At 34.4% G+C, this 21163-nt stretch overlaps 1 protein-coding gene across 1 annotated transcript in view; it reads right to left on the bottom strand.

The window, feature by feature from the left end:
- Taldo (transaldolase) overlaps positions 1 to 21163 on the bottom strand; it is a 31458-nt gene that overhangs the window by 4623 nt on the left and 5672 nt on the right. The window contains exons 2-6 of the mRNA XM_081739197.1: positions 18490 to 18613; positions 15238 to 15345; positions 12685 to 12816; positions 4517 to 4642; positions 2305 to 2441 (exon numbers count right to left, since the gene is read on the bottom strand). Coding sequence (XP_081595323.1) covers positions 2305 to 2441; positions 4517 to 4642; positions 12685 to 12816; positions 15238 to 15345; positions 18490 to 18613 — 627 coding nt within the window. The remainder of the gene's footprint in view (positions 1 to 2304; positions 2442 to 4516; positions 4643 to 12684; positions 12817 to 15237; positions 15346 to 18489; positions 18614 to 21163) is intronic.

The raw sequence follows: 21163 nt of genomic DNA on the forward strand, positions 1-21163 counted from the left end.
AGATCATTAAAAAGCAAAATATTTTGTACTATTCGGATAAATTCTACTCTTACTAGAATAAGATAGACTTCTTTTTAACATTACATGCCTGGATACTGGATAAACTTTTCACGAGTACGAAAAAAAGTTTTAGAGTCCAATTAAATAATAATAAATCTGAATTCGCCTAATTATATTGGAATCAATTTGCGCATTATGAGATAATATCCAATTATAATTTACGGAAAACTGTATTTAAAATTTGAAAACCAAACTGGATCTGCAAGAGGATATTACTGTGACCTTAATTATAGCCTTATTTCATCTTAAGCATTTTGATTTCATTTGTACTAATTCTTATACCTAATAAATTTCACATTTATAAAAGATGTTTCAGTGTTTTTTGTGGACTTGTTCATTAGCAGAATAACTGACCTGATACGCATTTACGCTGTAATAGTATCAGTTCGTTGTTATTAAATTATGAAGGATAATAACATTTTAATTTTTATTGAGTCTAACGAGGATTACTTGAGCAGAAGCAGATGCAATACTTAATTAGGGTTAAACGTGAGTAATTTAACTTGTAAAATAATAAATCAAGTAGTGGCAGTTCTTGAGGGAAGACATATTGGTATAAAAAAATTAAAAAAAAAAAAACTTATCAATACAAATCAAAGGAAGAAGACCTGCCTAATATGTTAATTATTATATACAACAATTAAGACAAGCTTACTTTCTTTAGTTTGCAATGCTAAACTTCTAATTCTCACTAATACGACTTCCCTTAAGAACTGCCACTGAAACTTGGCAACTTCTTCTGGATAATTAGTATTATCTGCCAGATTTTTTTTATACACTGGGTGGATCATTTATTGGAAGTCGTGCTAATTATGCAGATACGCCACGTAAACGCGTAAAATTGCTAGGAACGTATGTTGATTCAAAGTTAAACTGGAACGAACGTACAAAATTTACATAGAAAATTGTCGAGAATATTTTTATTACGTAAATTAAAAGTTTTAACTAGTGAGAAATCTCTTGTATCATCATACAATGCTCTTTGTCACTCACATTTAATAATGTTCTGAAGTGGTTTATCTGGCCCGCAGTCGTCTTCAATGTCAGGAGAAAAAAAAAAAAAAAAAATAAGAATAATGAAAGTACTGCCTAGGACTACATCCTGCAAGGAAGGATTTAATGAAAGAAATCATAAAAGTGCTCTTTTTTGTATATTTTTCGCTGTCTCCTATATATTAAAGAAAATCTAGATAATTTTAACTACCTAAGTGATGTCAATTCCCACAATAGTAGGCATAAAGACGATTTCAATATATTTGAATGGTAGGAAATTTCAGTTCCTATCTACTAGTTTGAAAGTTACAAGGAAGTATCAAGATAAATGATCCATCCTGTATCAGGGGCGGATCCAGGGGGGCGATCGCCCCCCCTCCCAGAAGAGAAAGCACTCTTATTTTATATATATATAAATAAAATCCATCCCGAAGTTTGAAACCCTTAAAAGTAGCAGTATGACAACCCACCTCCCCCTCAGAAGTCGGTCCTGGATTCGCCCCTGTCATGTATATTAGTAAAACAGTTCTGTTAATTGTTTTCGCTCTGCTTACCCTCACTTCTTTAAATTTTAGTGAATAATTTAAGACAATGATTCTAATCAAAAATGTAAAAAAGTGAGCCACACATTGCTATTAAATAAAACAAGAACTGTCTCTAGACCTTTTGCTATAGATCAAGAATCTGGGTTTGCCATTTGTGACATTACTATCAGGTACCCAAAATCTGCACTATAAGAAAGGCTAAAACTCAACTCCTGGCACAACAGCTCTTGTAGAAGGCCGAGGTCTACCAGTTGATTTGTGGTACCCATGCATTTGAGATGTGTGGTCAGCACAATGGCTCCAATCGCCGTTAATGATTGCTTTCTAGAACAGTTCACTACTTTTAAGTAGCTCCCCAATTATCCTCACGACGCTGAATGGACGCCGTAACGCCAATCCAATCTGTTGAGTACAATATATCACCCATCTTTCCTTTGACCACATTCCAGCACTGTTTAGCCCCGCTGACCTCGAGAAGCAGTATTCTAGTGTGGACATGCCACTGCCTATTCGAAAGACACTGAAAACAATTGGTTTATTCAGTTGCATTTTCCAGATACTATCCGAATCTTCCATGTTCATTGCATTTGCCCTACTCACTACATTTTAAAAAGTGGGGGTAAGCCTAGCGGAGAGAAACAATTCATTTATATTCAATATCTAACCACTAACTGTTTTCATGTAAGCTACTCAGGGATTTGCTTACCGACATTTCTGAACGAAGCTCCCATAACGACTGTTTTGTATCCATGTTTTTTGTAGTAATTGTAGATTTTTGTCACTGATTGGACACCTGGATCGTCCATTGGTTCAAAGGACTTTTTGTCTCCATTGGCCACGTACCTAATATACACAAAAAGCAGTAGTTATAAGGGAAGCTGGGTTAAGCAGTAATATAAAAAATACCGTACAAATACATTATTATAAAATAAAAATGGAAAGTTAGTTTATTTTACTGAGTTTATTCATTAGTTCGTGCCATTCATTTTCACGAATCTTTCGCCAGACGTTAATAATGATGAGAGTGCCGTGGAGTATACCAAATTGCAGCTATGTTATCGGTAATTTAACAGTATTTATAGTTTTGCTGAAACTAATACATTTTTCTTCTTCAGAGTCAGGTATGGAGTGTCAGAATATCAAGTTGAAAAGATTTAGATTTCTGGGCTTTCGCCATCAATGGCCATTTAGCCCGTCACATATGAGGGATGACGTCCCTCGGCGAGCACACTATCCGGGAAAAGGGAAAGAAGAAAGGATTAGGGGAGGAAGGAAGCGGCCTGGGACCGAGAAGTTAGGTACCACCCCGGCATTTGCCTGGCGTGAATGAGGAAAACCTCATGCAAGATTGTTGGCCTGAAAAAACTTTACACTTTTTCGACCCAGTGTGCCCACTAGGAATCGAATCCGGGACCGTCAAGTTGAAAGGAATGGTCATTTACAACATATTTCCTGTGCGAATTCAACGAAGGCTCTCGTGCCGCAGAGGGATCAAGATAATGTGTGTAGTGTACTGAGAATAGGCTATTGCTGAGAGAACCACCTGGAAATGTTTGAGATTTGAAAGGGGAAATTTTGACCTGGGCGGTGCCCTACGTTCTGGTCGTCCATTCACCTTTGATGAGGACTATTTTATATAAGTTTACTCAAGTTCTACGTCAAAGCAGCCGGGAATCGGCCACGGAGATAGGCAATGGACAGGCAACTGTTGTTCGTCACCTTCAACGCATGGAAAAGGTTCAAAAGCTGGGTTCGTGGGCCACACTCACTGAAAACAATAGCCTGTGTTTGCCATATTTGGTTCTTTCCTTATCCCCCATCGTGTATCCTGTCCCCAACATCAGCTCTTTCTGCCACATATTGTACTGAAGGTGAGAAATGGTGCCTATATGTGAACTTTAAGCAGAGGGCGGAATGAGTTAGCCCAAACAAAGCAATACCATGTCAAAGCGATTTGCATCCCAAAAATACTATTAGTGTCTGGTAACACATGGAAGAGATTATCCACAGTGAACTAATCCCGTAATTGTACCATTACTGCTGCTGTATATTATGACCAACTGCAAAGTGTTCATGAAACACTAAAGAAAAAAAGGCTTGAAAAACTACATGGAATCATCACCCACATGGACAACACTAGACCGCAGATGACATGACACGTTGCCATTCAGCAGCTTCGATTAATTCCTTATCCAGCATACTCCCCAGATGAACCTCCCTCAGATTACCATCCTTTCCGGTCCCTGTCGAATGCACTCCATGACATCCTTTGACAAAAACAATGAGCAGCTGCAAAATGTCACTAATGACTTCTAGGAGTTATTTTCATAAAACCATCCAACAACTGCATCAACAGATTGTAAACAATGAGAGGGAATACATCAGTGATCCAACGTCTGACTAGTTCAACCCTCAAACAAGAAATGTATCTATTGGTTCAAAGCAACACGAACTAATGAAACAATCGAGTAGTTTAAAAACTTGCTTCGATTTATTTTTAATTCTAAAAACAAACTATTTTGAAGAACTTCCTAATTTAACCTTTTCGCTGTCAATATTATTCTTACTGAGGGCAAGAAAACTTTACTGGAAGATATCTAAGTATAGAAAAAACTATTTAAAAAATTAATATAGATACAAGAGCTAAAATACCAATCACTAAATACTAATACCATATACTTCTGAGTACTGTACAGATTAAGACCCCTTAATACTATTTCTTAAACTTCACACCAGACACTGAATCTGAAGATTTCTGTTTAATGTGTCAACGACTAATTTAAAATTCTCAAAATTGCAATTTCTGCGGCATAAAATCGAAGTTATTACAGAGAAAAATAGACATTTCAATCTAACACACACGTTCTTTTTCTAACACGTATGAGAAAGAGCTGACTTGTCAAGTGTTAAGTACTTACCAATCAAGAATACGACCAACAAATGGAGAAATTAAGGTTACTCCAGCCTCCGCACACGCCACAGCTTGGCAGAAAGAGAACAGTAGTGTCAAGTTACAATGAATTCCATATTCCTCTTCCAAAACCCTAGAGAGAAAAAACATATGTTAATCACTGCTTATTAAGCAATATTGTATAGATGATACAATAAGCTTGATGGTGCCTTTTGTAAACGTATGGCCAAATATGTCTACAACCTCCTGATACTACGCTCAAAAACTGCCGTGGCAGAACAAATGAAATGAAATCTTTCAGTTTAACGTCCCTCGATTATGCCCTGTACACTAAGGGAGACGGATGATTAAGGCAAGTGAATGATGGAATATTTGGTGGAATGAATGTGAGAGGAAACGGGAGTACATCGAGTAAACCCACAGACACGATGCTGTCCACCATAAACTTACTTGGAAGAGGATCGAACCACAGACCCTACGCACCAGAGGTAAGAGCTCTGCCACTGAGGCACCATGCCTTCCCACAAATTAAATTTAGCTGGGCGATTTGTAGTAAGCACATCTGCTCAACTATCTACATTCTTTAAATACTTTCCAATTCCTTTCCCAAGGTTGTTATAAGCTGCGATTCTCGGTAAATAATTGCTCTCAAGGTCATAGCTTCTATTAAGAAAATAAATTGTACTAGGGATAGAAGCAGTGGTGCCTCAGTGGTAGAGTGGCTCGGATGCAATTTACAAGCGTAAATATTGTAGTCTGAGACTACTAGCTTATGGTGTTAAAAATAAAATTTAGTATCAAGAATGACTCATCTCAAATTTTTAGATTTTGCACCAGTCATAATAGTACTGTTTAGAGGGACCGTGATGGGTCAGTGGTAGATCGTTCGGTTCGCCTCTAGTGCGTAGGATCCCTGGTTCGATCCTAGCTAGCGCTAAGTAAACTTTAGTGATAAAACTGCGTTCGTGGGTTTTCTCGGAGTTCTCACACTATTCCAGCATCTCATTCATTGTCTCCCTTAGCCTTGGTGCATAGCTATGGGACGTCGAACAAAAACTAAATAAATAAATAAAAGGAATAGCCTGGATTTTACACTTTCTAACGGGACTGCCAAGACGTAAAATCATCAGATTGCAAAATAAATGAGTTTTGTTAAGTTTTACGCCTCACAGTGGGAAGTTAATTGGTAGCTTAAAGGAAAAGCAGATAAATATGTAGTAATTAAAAAGTAAAAACTAGAATGAAATGCCTAGGGCGCAGCAGAACTCTAATCTACGATATACCAGTTTGTGGCTAGACAGTGTTATGCTTTAAATAACATAGAACTTCGAACAAAAATTAGTTCTACTAATCATAAAAAGTCTCTGTATCGGTAGTGAAAGTTTTTAATTCTCCCTGTGAATAAAAATACATTGTAGTTCTTTGTTACAGCATGGTATTACCCCCCCCCCCCCTTATCTATATTATCTTACTTGTGCTTTCCAAAAAGTATATCCAGCGATTTGAAAGAAAGTCACGTTAATGTGCTAACTAATATACATTACATGTTGAAGTGCCGCAAACAAAGGCATGCTCTGTGTAATCGGGTACAGAAGAGCAGGAACTGATCATATAAATTCATTTCTTTGTACACTCATGTCCATAATTATTGTCGCATGTCTATAAATATGTTTTTGTAGGAATATAATTTGATAACAAATTCGCCAAGTATTTCTTATAATGTTAGTATGTTTATAATAGACAAGGCCATGTATGTGGCAAATTTCATGTCAAAAGAGCAGTAAATAAGAACAATGAAACGAAAATAAAACTTTCTTGTCCATTTAGCAACATTTTGTTTTACTCATTCTAATTTTCGTATTTATAATTATTTTCCTATGAAATTTACCACAAATATACATTTCCCGATTATACACATAGTATCAGTATTAAAAGTATCCTGCAAAATCATTATCAAATTATATTCTTGCAAGAACTCAATTATAGATATGCGACAATCATTTTGGACATGAGTGTACATGACATAAAAAATAAATGCCCAAACTGATACATCATGCCATAAGGCTACTGCATGCTTTAATCAGAAGAGTCAAATTAAGTGAAAATAGGTAACATGTTTGAAGAATATTTTCTCTAGACAATATGTTGGGTATATAGAAATCAAACACTTTATAGAGTATTTGTGGATGGATGTTATTGAATACACATCAATTATTATAATTAACTCTGTATCTCGTAAAAAAGAAGTTTGTTAATTCTTATGATTAATGTAGGACCTGTTGGGTTCTATTGCAACACCTGCTACGGCTACAAATTTGAATTTATTTCACTTCTAAAATTATAGAAGCTTAAAATCGTCTGAGAAACAATAAGTTCTTCAACTACTCGTAATTCTCGCACTATTTTCCTTAAGAAATGGTAGTTGAAATTTTCATAAAAATCCTATCTCAATATTCAAACATGGAGAAACTTTGCTGTCTTGTTTTTTTTTTTTACGCCTATCTGAATAATATTCATAGTCTTAAATGTTTATAAGCACATGGAAACACTTAACATAAATTTAAGTTTGTAGCTGTGATAGGTATTGAAAAAGGTCCGAAATTATTCACAAGGATTAACAGACATTATTTACGAGGTACAGAGACGAGCTTATTATAGAGTATTTTAATCAAGAACAGAAATAAACAAGAATTTTAGAAACACCGAAGAAGAAAAAATCAAAAGATTGCCATCTTGGCCATAGTTTTTGGGCTCCTAAATCGAGTTTTCGTATTTTCTACGGAATAAGCACATCATACTGAGTTAAGTGATAGTTTGAGTTTGGTTACACTGCATGTAGTTCTCCAGATACAAGGCGTACAAGAAAAATTTTGATTGAAATATATTGGATCTTTTGACTAAAAAAAAAGTTATGTAATGGCTTAAGGCATCAATTATATTGTTATCCAATGTTTTTTTTTTTAATACATATATATACGTAAGATTGAAAAGTAAAACAAGTACGTAAAATTTCGAGTTTATTTACTTAGGAATTACAAATTTAATCATAGATAGTATACAGTAATACGTATTTGAAATTTGTAGAAACACTGATTAAGTCACGCCAAATCAAGCTTTTTTGAAATATTTTGTGGCTCGGGTTTTTCCTGTCTTTCGCTAAAAAGTTATATATTAAAGTATATATCACAAGGAAAGCACAAATGTGTAATTTCGGCTTTTACAAGACACTAATGACTGCGGATAGGCGGGAGTAGAGAAGTTAAATCGTCAACAGGAATATTTTGGCTTATATTCAATATTTAACATCTATACTATTGGTCGTATTGAATGTTCGAAGAATAGTTTCCAAATAGATGAACACTAGATTTTACTGGGATTAAAATATTTTAGAAAGACAGTTACAGTTTAGAAACACAGTAAACTGTGACTTTAGGGACACACAGTATATATCTTTACACGCCTTTGTAACATTTAAATAGATACAAAACCCTTAAATTTCATACCATGCAATATCAACAGGGGAACATTGATATGCTTTGCAAGATTGTAAGAAACAGTGTTGCCAAACCCAACATATTATTTCAAACCGCACTATGTCAGTTTATTACATATTTCAATGCTATATCTCACACACGAAAATACCATCAAATATCAAAAACAAAACAAAAACATAACGAGACATTTAATAAACAGTGTTGCCGACCCAACAGATTTTTTCAAATACACTACGTCAGTTAATTACATATTTAAATTCCACATTTCAAGCAAAAACACACAATACCACACTTACTTACTGTTACGAACTAAGACACTACAATATCACAAACGTGGGAAAACAAACTTTGGAGGCTTCTATAATAATACTAATCATGCACGTGAGATGAATGGTCAATGCACATCCAAAGTATCTGTCAAATATTACGATCATCATACGACTTGTATCGAACAAATACAGTAAGTTACAAGGAATTGAAAATTCCTCTTTTTCCAAAGGACTATTTCGAAAAATTCCTTAGATAAGTATCACATCCAACTACTAGATAGTTTTCAATACACATAATAGGTCACAATGCCTTTTCTATCGACATCGGAACGCTCATCAAAGGAAGAAAATTAAAACGTTTACTTTATTAGTTTTCTCATCCAATTTTGGTGAAATGAGCACAAGTTTGCAACATTGAACGTCTGTTATCTTTACTTTCAACTCAAAGGTACCAAAAGTTAGTTTAGCCTTCGTATGTGTGTGTGCATAAAACAATGACTATTTGTCCCAAGAGTTGGTGAGAGCCCATTTCTGCGTAGGTTCTCACGGGGGTAGAAAAGTCACGAGTCACCCCCAGATGCCCAAAAGACATCTAAGCTTGTTTCTGATGGACAATTTCCAATGATCAGCCAATAGTGGACATTTTTACACTGAGCAGGTAGTTGATGGTCAGGTGACTGCGAGTGTCCAAGGAAGGCGCAATTCAGTCGGGAAATAGCTAATCGAGTGTAAGGCACGAAGAGGACGTGCGCGGTCCAACCCGACAAAAGACTATTGGAGAAGGTGCATCGGCCTATTGAAGTCAAAGGCCATTTTATATTTTCGTTCGTAAAGTAGCCTATAATAAACTCCAGGTTCTGGATAATCACAATAACATTTAAAACACAGTTCTGACCAGAACAAAATGAATTATATTAATAACTATACGTTTTGTGTGTGTGTGTGTGTGTATGTGTGTGTGTGTGTGTGTGTATGTGTGTGTGTGTGTATGTGTGTATGTGTGTGTGTGTGTATGTGTGTGTTTGTTTGTTTTGAAAAGTAGCCTATATAGTAAGTTATGCCAAGTGGAGACCACAGTTTTAATTACAAAGTGTTTGAAAAATTTAAAACCTCCATTAGTTGATATAGTGTGCCGGAACTTTATCAGGAGTTTATTAAGTCGTCCAAAGGAATTATTGGCTACGTGATTGAAAAGGACAAGTCACGCCACGGATCATAATTTGGAAGAAAATTTTAAGTAATATCAATACCTTATTTTTGCCACAAGAAGAGTGTTCCGATTACCTGAGGAGTGTCTTTCTTTAAAATCGTAGAAAAGAAAAAACAGGAGATTGTATATTTAACCAGCACGCCAGCTACGAACGTGTCATAAAGAAAGAAAGAAAGAAAGAAAGAAAGGGAAAAAAAAGATAAAAGAAAAGTAGTAAGACGCGCACACTTGATCATACATAAATCATTTTCCCCAAGCCACTTTTATTTCAAGTTCATTTGTATAGCTTGTACTGTCAATTTGAAAAAGAAAAGAAGATAGTTAATTAGGGTAGTAAAAATTATTAAACACGGCCGTACATATATTCATACGGCCGTACATTAATCATATGTCAGATATTGTCAATATATTTTATTATGTTCTTATGTGTGTTTAGTATTAAGTTATGATAATTATAGTGTTGGGCAAATGTAAAATAACCTTAAAGGAGAATTATGATTGTTTAAACATAGTCATTTGAGTAATCATTTGGTTTTAAAATTATAATCCTTTGTATTGCGAGGTTATAGGTTGCGGATGTACTTCCCATTAGTAGTCAAAGTAGTGAGCTATCCCTCGCACTAGACATAAATAGAAGAAAAGAAAAAAGTAATTAGTTCTATTTTAATATACAGATAGCTCAGACGCAACCGACCACGTTGCCTACCAACTTTCATCTAAATCTTCTGAAGTTTAGATGGCAGTTGGCAAAGCATGATGTGTGTCCTGGTGGGAGAAATGATTGGAAATTCTACATTCTCACTACGTCCTAATTTTGAGTGCAAGGGTAAATAGACGTAGCCTCTCACGCCCAGCGATAACACCTTTATAGCAATTTCACATCTCAAAACATTCCAGAGATACAAGAAACAAATGTAAACATTGCTACAATGCTTAAAATGGCATAGGCCTATTTATAGGAACTTTTTACAGTGGTTGTTGCTTTCATATATTCTATAACATTACAACAATAGTTTTTGCCAGATGTGATTAAAGTTCTCGGAATTACACAAATTTAAGCAGTGTTGCTCACTGTGTTTACTATATTTCGGAACGGTTTGAGATGAAATTGCTGTGATCGACCTTATGATCTTTACATATAGAAAGCAATCTATGTAATTTGATGTGGTACTTATCTAAGCCTTTTGAAAAATGCTAATGTTCAATCTCTTGTTATTCTTTCTTTCCATTCACTCGCAATACGTCAAATCGTGAACATATTAATAGACGCTACAGTACGTTGGATTTGTATTGCCTCATCTGTTTCAGTTGCTTTATTACTATTATAAGAACCCTCCAAAATTTGTATATTTGTAGTACTGTAGCGTCGTTAGTTATGACAATGAATAATAAAATGTAATATTGTAAGTTTTCGTTTAATATGTTCAAATATTTATCATAGCACAAAATTTTAGGATTTATTATTATTATTATTATTATTATTATTATTATTATCTGAATGTAGTTTATTCTAGCTTTGAAACGGCTTTGCCTTAATAGAATCTGGCCAAAAAGCAAATAGCTTTTAATAATTAGTGTTACTACAACGATAACACATATTTACTACTTTTATTTTATTTAATATGTTGGCAAAAATGCTATTTTATCTGGCAATAGTTACGATTTAGAAAGAAATGTTATTTAAAAAAATGTCATGACTAATCTTGATTTGTAAATGTTTTATTTCGCTGCCGCTAGAGGTAAATGTGTGTTTATTCGTCGTAATCTGGTTGTTACGGTATCAGATTTGGTTACCAAGGATTTGTTTGTAAATAAGTATAAATATAATTCAAGAGGAAGCCATATAGTTTAAAAGTGCATGGAAGTGCTGAGAAGCAATTATCAATTATTTCGAATTATAGTGCTCTTAAGTGATCAAAATAGTGTTTAATCATTTGAATCATCATCGTAGTAAATGGTAACAGTATTTTATACAAGTATGTATTATGATAAATCTTTTAAATACGAACTGAGGTGAGGTTATATTACAGTTTCGACATTAGAGGTTGTTGAAACTAAAGGCGGATTTTCATGCCCGCGTTAGAACGGAAGCATCGCATGTAGCGTATTCACCGTAAATTATTTTCGTTTACATACATCCGTGCGTGTATTGCGCCAAATTACTACTCCCTAGCTAATGCGCATGCGTAGAATAGAAAGTTTGCGACTTTAGTTTGTGATAATGGATTCCCGAAGGAGAGCTATTGTTTTAGCTGAAATATATTATATTTCAAAATTCCGCCGTCGGAAGTATGTTAGGAAAATGTTGTGGGTTCACCCCATTTTCCAGCTTCGACGAGAATACGGAATATACAGGAACCTTTTCTTTGAATTAAAATCCGATCCGGATAAATTTTATAAAACAAATAAAAATATTTATAAATCATACTAAAGCAGTTTCAAATTACATTGCTTTTATTTTATATAGGAATTGATAATTTGTACATAACAGTTATTGTATGAACTATCTATTGTTCCCGGTAATACAACTAATTAACTACACAAATATAAAAGTGCTAACCATCGATAGCAATATTCTCAGGAATTTGATGCCATGTTTTTGTCCTTAATACTGAATCCTTGTATTTCGGATGCTTAAGGTTGTCCAAATTTTGTTTTCTCTTACTTGTTCTACGAGCAGTTCTTCAAACGTTGTTCTTACCTCTGCCATGTTAGTCAGTGAATACAATAGTGTACGCGCGCTACTTCCGTCAGAATTGAACAAATTTCTACTCTGACGCGAGTGCAGCGCGCCATATCCGATGCGTGATTTCATTGGTTGTTTAGCACAATCGCTCGCAACTCACGGAGGTAAAGGACATATGAAAATCCGCCTTAACACTTTTATTAACAAGTGATTTGCTTCGGTCAGATTTTATTTATCTTGCCTTGTATATCCAGTGTCAATCCCAAGATTGTAAGAATCAACGCGCTCGTTCACGCTCTATGTACGATGTAAAATGATAAAGTACCAATGTTTTACCTTTGCCACAATCAGATAAGAAAAATAAATAATCGATAATACCAAAATAAATAATAGATTGACAAAATGTCCTAGCAAGCATTGTCTTTTGGGCTACGTAGTCCTCACTCTGGAGTTTCGACACCATTTGAAACCTTGTTAAGACTACTGACCGGTCTACGGATACTCTGAAATACTCACTTGGCTGCTTGGATTCCTTCCCATGTGGAAGCGAGCTTAATAAGAATTCTCTCCTTGCTGATGCCATGTTCTTCATACAACTGAATAAGCTTTCGGGCTTTCTGAATACTTCCCTCCTTATCAAAGGACAACCTATTACATACAAAATCTGATATTACTACAATATATGCGAACTTATTTATAGTAATACTATATACAAGTACATGCATTTTAATTTATTTTATATGATCCATTACTTTGTTGTAATCTACCCCGTTCACATATCCTCCAACAATACATCATGGTAAAGATTCGAAACAACTGCAACAACTGCAATCAGATTTGCAAACAATTATTACAACCTGATTACTAAGACATTATTCTCAATAGATTTAAAAATAGATTTAACCTGTATGTAGTACTGTGGGGTCTGATTGGACATTTAGCATGGTACAGGGTGTTTACATGATACCTCCCTGAATACAAATATTAACTGCATGGAAACTATTAGTGCCATAGAATAACTGTTTGCGGCATCTTGAAGAGCAACTCCAAGTTTTTTTTCCTCCCATACATGCACTTCTATATGGGCCCGTTTGTAGCTCTCAGAATATCGATAGGGGTTATTTTGGTATATCGCGGTGGTCAAGGAGTGGGTGGTCCATCGCTGTGGAAACGTTCGGACTAAAAGCCTACGAACTTGTCTCTTAATTGAACGAGATTATCATAGAGTCTTTCCTGTGTTTGCCTAGTGTATATTGAATATTCACAATTTTTGTTTATTTCTCTATTGCTATTCTATAGACAATTTTTTGCTCGTAATTAATGAATTTTATTGTATTATTTTTCGGATGACCAAAATTAGTAGTATGCAAAAACACTTAACGGTAAGCTAATCTAAATTGTCATATCTTGGTATTACCTCATTATAGACGAAAATCTGAACATTAGATAAAATAAAAATGCATATACATATCTATAAAAACTTTCCTAAAAAGTATGAAAACTATAAATAGAAGGACAATAGAGGATTTAATTTTAAATTCTTTGTAGAAAATTTCTCTCCGAATTTATTTAGCTACGTAAATTGTGTGGTTTCGAAAGGATTCTGCGATGTTTCCTGTGTAAAATCTTTCAGGGTAACACACAAGAGTGAAGGGATTTTTTAAAAAAATCCCTAATACAAATTATTACTCATGTTCAGTGGCGTATTTACGATTTTGTTTCGGGAGGGGCTTTGCTAACTTTCGGGGGAAGGGCTTTGCCTGAAAATGTGAAAATCTGCAAGATATTTCATATACTTTACTATAGTAAGTAAGATTTCGGGGGAGGCTTAAGCCCGGAAGCTCCCCCCTAAATACGCCACTGCTCATGTTATTTAGCAGCTAAGAAATTAAAATCTATGGTGGGCAGATCCCTAAGCATTACATGGGATTTATACTTAAACTGTCCCCCGTACTCTTATCCTGTCAATTACCCTTTATTTATTTTTGTCACTACCGGTCAAGACAGACAATTGAATGAACTAGAAATTTTCATTATGTTTATTACTATTATTATTTTACCACATTCTAATCAAATTTAATATTTGACGAAGATTGGCTTGGCTCACATTTCAAATTGTTGTTTTACAATACATTAACGTATTAATAATTATCACACCATCTGAAATCTTGAAAAGCTTCAACTACCTCGGCATTATATACTTTTTTTTTAATATATATACAGATACAGATGCGGCGATTGAACGTTAAAGGTGGGCGGAAAGACATGATCTGAAAAATATTTGTATATCAATGTTAGTTTTCCTGATTGTTTCCAACACTTTGATGAAAGTTGTATACCAAATAGGATACTACCTTTTTCCAGTTAAAAAATACCGTATATTGTATTTCATATTTTATTAAATAAATTGACAAGTGCAACGTAAGTAGGTGCTAGTCCTTTGTAGTTTTCAACAACGAAAGTTTAAGAAGATATCTGATTCCTTTCTTATGACCATCTTAAAATTATGTCTGGAAAAATTGTGTGATCAGAGTATTTAATAACAAATTTGCAAAACAAATAAGTAGAAAGGATAATATTAATCATAATAATGAATAATGAGGCTTGCTTTGTAGAAGTTATATTGAAACTGGGGATTAATGAACAACTTATATTAATTCCGTACATGCCATTAAATGTATGGTAATACTCGTAGAATACGAAAGCTACAAGCATATGCTAAGGCATTTAAGGAAATACGCAATTGCTTATAAGTCAAATTAAAACAATTCCTGTAGCTTTCTTAACTCCACAGGAAGACAAGTAACCAATACGTACTCACGCAACGGCAAATATTACATGGCACCATTTTTTCTATGAACCAGTAATACATTTTAAAAAATGTACATTTCCAAATGAAACTATATACATTTCACTTCACTTCAAAAAAGTAGGGGCCCCTCTTTCCCCCCTACTCGCTGCCCCCATTATATTATACTATATTATATTATATATATAAAGTACGAGACATTGTATTTTCTTATGTTCTGTGCCCAGTAACACAAATAAATAAATAAAATAATTACTTACCTTGCGTCAACTTCTGTTGATACTCTTCCTGGAATAATTTTCAATATTTCAATTCCAAATAGCACAAACAACTTATCAACTGCAGCTGACAATTGTTCCTGTTGGCTTCTATGCATGAAATAAATAAATAAATAGTTTTAAATCAACTACTGTGAGAGCGAAAAAAAAAAGTTTCACTCGTTACATTTACAGAAATAGTGCTGGTAGCAACGACATAATCACGCTTTGCGGCATTTGTTATTGCATAATATTCTCTGATTATAGTAAATGCAAAGGTCAAGGTCCTTTGAAACTTCATTCGACCGTGACCTTCAGCTCATCTTGAAATCACGTTACTAAGAGTTACTTCCTGACGTGCTACTAGAAGAGCAAACACTCCAAGTTTTTATCAGTTCTATATCAAAAGAAGAGAACTGATAACGTAAACATCCTTTTAGAAATTTTTACTAGTCTTATGTGCAGGTTACCATTTAGAATATACACAGCAAGAATAAGAAAATGCTAAAATTTTAGGGGTACTACTATGTGGACTGTCTACAGTTCTCACTTTCGCAATGTGTTGTTTGTCTCAGCTGGGGGTATAAACCTCGAACCAAACACAGAAGTCTGATCCGAGGTTCAGATTAAATTTTCAAAAGCAGACCCCGGTCTTCAAAGCCTGTAGTACCTATCAGATTATCTGCTGTTCTGTAATACTAATTTTGTTTCACTCACGCCTTTCGAAAGCTTTTGGGCCAAATAAAAGCATTCTGGAATTAGCAGATTGTGCTGCAAAAATTCATGGAGTGCGTTAATAATTAATCATATTACTTATTTTCCGTTTTACAATAACAGTTTCATAGTTTAAACACTGGTACAACATGAATTATTGTGCTTTAGTGAAAGAACACTCGCCTCTAGCTAATGGGCGAGGCTATTGGGGGCATTGCCTCCCCCAACTTTTGATTTAAAAAAAAAAGTTATTCATATTAACTCCACACTCGTCCAGCAAGTATTGCACAAGTCCGCGACTGACCAAAAGGTCTGCCCCCTAGAGACAATTCCTAACTCCGCCCATGCTTCTAGGTAAAAAGTATCAAGGTTCGTTCCAAGGAAAGGTAAATATGTGCAGCTTGAGTGAGTAATTTTGAGTTTAGTGTCCCTTTCAGCAGCGAGGCTATGATATATGATCTACAGCTTAACGTCGGATCGGAAACACATGAGCTCCCGCCAGGAATCGAACCCGCGTCTCCCAAGCCAAAGATGCTTACACTGCGCAATTGAAATTTTTGGTTTTATGTCGTATGATTATACCCTGATGACTACAGGAGACTGATGATAAAGTGAACGATAATGAAATACTTGGTGGAATGAGAATGTGTGAGAAAACTGGACAACCCCCAAGAATACCCACACACACTATGCTGTCCACTACAAATTTGCGTGGCCGAGGATTGAACTAAAGACCCCTCGCACTAAAGATCAGGGCTCTACCACCCACCCACCCTCAAGGCAAATTGCAATGAGCAATATTACCTTTGTGCATCTTCTGGTTTCTTTGATTCTGAATTCTCCCACGATCTTCATTCCGCCAATTCTTTTATCATTTATCATCCTTCCTTAGCTTAGAATCAGTGTGGATATTAAAGATTTGACTTCATTTAAAAGTTTTTCAAGAAGAAAATAATTAAAAAGCACTCATTGTATTCTATAATTTCGTTCAAAATAGTCCCATTATTTAGCTTAAATCTTGAGAGCTGTATTTTCCATCAATAGTAATAGTAATACTAGTAATACTACTACTACTACTACTACTACTACTACTACTACTACTACTACTAATAATAATAATAATAATAATAATAATAATAATAATAATAATAATAATAATAATAATAATAATAATAATAATAATAATAATAATAATAATAATAATAATAATAATAATAATAATGAATGCTGGACTTACACCTTCAAAAAAATAATTTCCAATCACACAATTCAGTTTAAGGGTGAATATTATACCATACCAGCGTAAGAAATTGAAAAATTACATTAAACAGAGAGAGGGAAAGAAGCAATTGCTTTATCCATCTTTTTTATAGTGTTTATGAAATATTTAAATTGAGATTTAAAACTATTACTTCTATATAAATTTTCCTAACCGCTTTTTTTTTTCACTGTACATGTGAGAATTTTATGCAATTGCATTTTATATGTAGACTGTTTCTATTGTATTTTAATGTACTATGAAATAGTTGCAATCAACATTAAAGGCATAGAATATCCGCCACCTTTGCCTTTCACTCCACCGATTTATTCGGGAAAGCTATTCATCTTTTTTCTTTGAAATTAACGAGAAATTTTACAGCTTGATTTTGCTGATTTCCTCTTAATGTGAAACCTAATTTTATCTAATATTCCATTTATACAGGGTGTTTCAAAAGTCAGAGGCCATATGCCAACATCATTATAAGTCGATACGAAAATAAATAGTATCGAAATAGTATCGACTTACAACAATTGAATGTTTCCCAACAATGCTATATTGTTGACACAAGTAAGGGCCAAAGTAATATCCTGCCGACCTGACGTTAGTTTCTCATTTAACAGTGTGGAGCCCAAACTACCAAAAAATTTCACAGCTTTTGATAGAAAACCGCCACTTCCTTTTTTCCTTAGGGTCGCGGTGGCTTGATAGGGCGTTCGCCTCTGGTGCGTGAGTTCCTGATTCGAGCCGAGTTCACGCTAACTAAACGTTGTGGTAGACAAACACCATATGTGGGGGTTTTCTTTGAGTTCTCCAGTTTCATCTCACTTCATTCCAATTTCATTCATTATCTTCAACAGCTTACATCTGCTTCAGCTTACATTACTGTGGAAAGTAAAACATATTTAATTTCATTTTTCCGCTTTTTCCACTTTTTTGTATTTTTTCTCCCATAAACAGAGCTATTGCCCTGGACTTTTAATACACCCGGTAAATAATAAAACGTTTTTACGAAAGGAACGCACCTGAGTACACCTGGAGAAATAAAAAGTAAATTCAAGTAATTAAAATCCTCATTAACTGTCACATTATTCAAATCCCAGTTAACTTCAAAGAAAATACAAGAATCCTTTCCCATATAAACCAATAACCTCTAAAACAAAGATGGCGTATTCAACACAGTTACGGTGAACACAAACTCATTCAACTATTATGACCTACCTTTTATATACGTCTATTATTTATGTATTACAATAGCCTATGATTTATTAAAAAGTACGTACTTTCCAGATTTTCGTCCATATTCAACAGCTTGGGCAATCAAGTGTTGATACTGTGGCATGTTTGCAGCAGATAAAATCAACGAAGGGTTTGTTGTGGCATCTGTTGGTTTATACTTCTTCATTGCTGGAATATTTTAAAATAACATCTCAATTAAGCATTTTGTCCTGAACCACGAACGAATTTCTATCTTATCAATCTTCACAACAAAATGCAATGCACTGAATAAACTACTTTATTCATAAACATCTTTTTTCTAATGCAATCAGTGGCGTATTTACGGTTTTGTTTCGGAGGGGGGTTTTGCTAACTTTATTCCTGGAAATGTGAAAATTCTGCAAGAGATTTCATTTACTTTAAAATAATTAAAATTTCGGGGTGAGGGATAGCCCGGAAGCCCGCCCCCTAAAATGCGCCATTGAATGCAACCATAACAATACAAGAATTTATATCATTAAACTACCACAAAAGGTAATAGTGTTAGGCAGTAGCGTAGCGTTAAGTTTCGCAATGGGTAGACAGGATATATTATATATATATATATATATATATATATATATATATATATATATATATATATATATATATATATATATATATAGAGAGAGAGAGAGAGAGAGAGAGAGAGAGAGAGAGAGTTCAGTGCTCCACGATTATGCTTTCAGACTAAGGCAAATGGTGATGAGTTGGATGATAGTGGTGGATTGACGAAAGTGGGAGAGAATCTCGAGAAAATCTACACACACAGTGTATGTCCCGTATAAAACCAACTTGGTGGGATTTGGAATCTAACCAGGGACCTACGCGTCAGAGGTGACTGCTTTGCCACCGAGCTACCGAGGCTTCTCTTTAAACACTTGTTACAAATTTTTTCCATTTACATTATTCCATAATAACAATAGCTTTAGACTTTTCGATTTAACCATTTTCTTTATTTATTTTGGAGTTATTTGCAATTTAAAACCTCATATCGATATTGAGATAGTCTGACGTCTCTTGTAACCTGAAATCCACATGTTTATACTCCACATATATCCAAATATATGAAAATTATCATTTATTTGGGGCCGCGGTGGCTGTGGTGCATGGGATCTTTGGTTCGATCCCAGTTCGCGCCAAGTGAATTTTATGGTGGACAAACACCGTGTGTAGAGTTTTCTTGGGGTTCTGCCGTTTCCTTCCACTTTCGTAATTCCACCATTTCATTCATTTCTCATCATCACCGTCTACTTTAGCCCAGCCGTCATAACCGTGGGACGTAAAACTCAAAGATTTCATTTCATTTTTAATATATTATTAGAAAGAGCAGACACATGGTGCAAAATATCGCATCGATATCCAGAACCTAATAAAATTATGAGTTTAAGGTTTTTACTTCCTGATGAAAACCTCTGAATGAGTAGAATTATAGGAACTCTCTTTTAATAATAATTTTCGAAAGGAATATTTTTAGTGTAACAATTTTTACAAACTCCTAACAAAATTTCGTTAGAAACTTATTTTCGCGAGGTTGCACTACTATATATAATGTACAGAAAACTAATTTCAATGAACACATTCCTTAGCGATTAAATTAAACCAGTATATCGATATAAAATTATTCGGACAAATCTCGGTATATACACTAAATACATTAAATTGAATTAATAATTTACTTTTATGTATCATCTTCCTATTAGCTTTGCACGATTCCTGATTCAAAAAGTAAACTCATAAATTGGCTATTTTTAAAGGTAAGCTTAGACATGCCATTTAATAACAACTGGTGCAGTAAATCTATTTCCAATCATTTGATTTGCACATAATAAATAACTAACTCAGACAGACCCAAATACAAATTTACCTAACGATTTTAAAAACAACAACAAAATAGACTACAAAATTTCCTGCTCTTGCTTTTGCCTTTCCCAGTGTTGATACGCTCTGGTATTGCGATTAAACAGAAGTTGAACCTAGATCATGCGCCGCTTTCTCAAGTATTTGTTTCAGCCGCGTTGAGACACATTTCTTGTTGTCTCTGTGCAGCCTGTTTGACGGAGTTTTCTTTTCCCGAGTTTTGAAAAGTAAAATTATTTAGAAAGACTCTACTACTATTCTTATTAATCAAGCTATCGCTGGCCCTAGTATTTCTATATTTTTCTTCAACATGAAATTAATATTAGTTCTTATTAATAAGGAAATTCTAAACATATGTTCTTTTACTTTGAAAGGGTAGACAGTGTCTCAATGTCTCATAGCACACTACGCTACTGGTGTTAGGTAAAATATAGACCTTACTATATTTTATGTATGTTACAGTAAAGATTCTGAAAGAACTGTTGAAACGCATTTTACTTTAAGGGAGGAGGGGCGAGAAACTTACTGTATTGTAATTTCGGTGTATTACATTGTTCTAGAAAATTAAAAATAGCCTGCATGTAGTACATGGAGTCAGTAATATTTCCAAATATGTAAATAAACAGTCTCAGTTCCTGAAAGAATTAACAAAGTTAAATTGAAAAGTGAAAGCATTCCAAAATAGGAAACTGAAAACAGGAAGCGAGACTGTTTATTTACATTTTTGGAAACCTAATTCCATTTACAACAGGCATGCTATTTTTAATTTTCTATAACTATTTAATACACTGAAGTTACATTACATTACATTACAAACAAGCAAAAAGTATCGCAAAAGAT

This window comes from Thermobia domestica, chromosome 14, assembly GCF_964235325.1.
Source record: "Thermobia domestica chromosome 14, izTheDome1.hap1.1, whole genome shotgun sequence".
Taxonomy (NCBI): Eukaryota; Metazoa; Arthropoda; class Insecta; order Zygentoma; family Lepismatidae; genus Thermobia; species Thermobia domestica.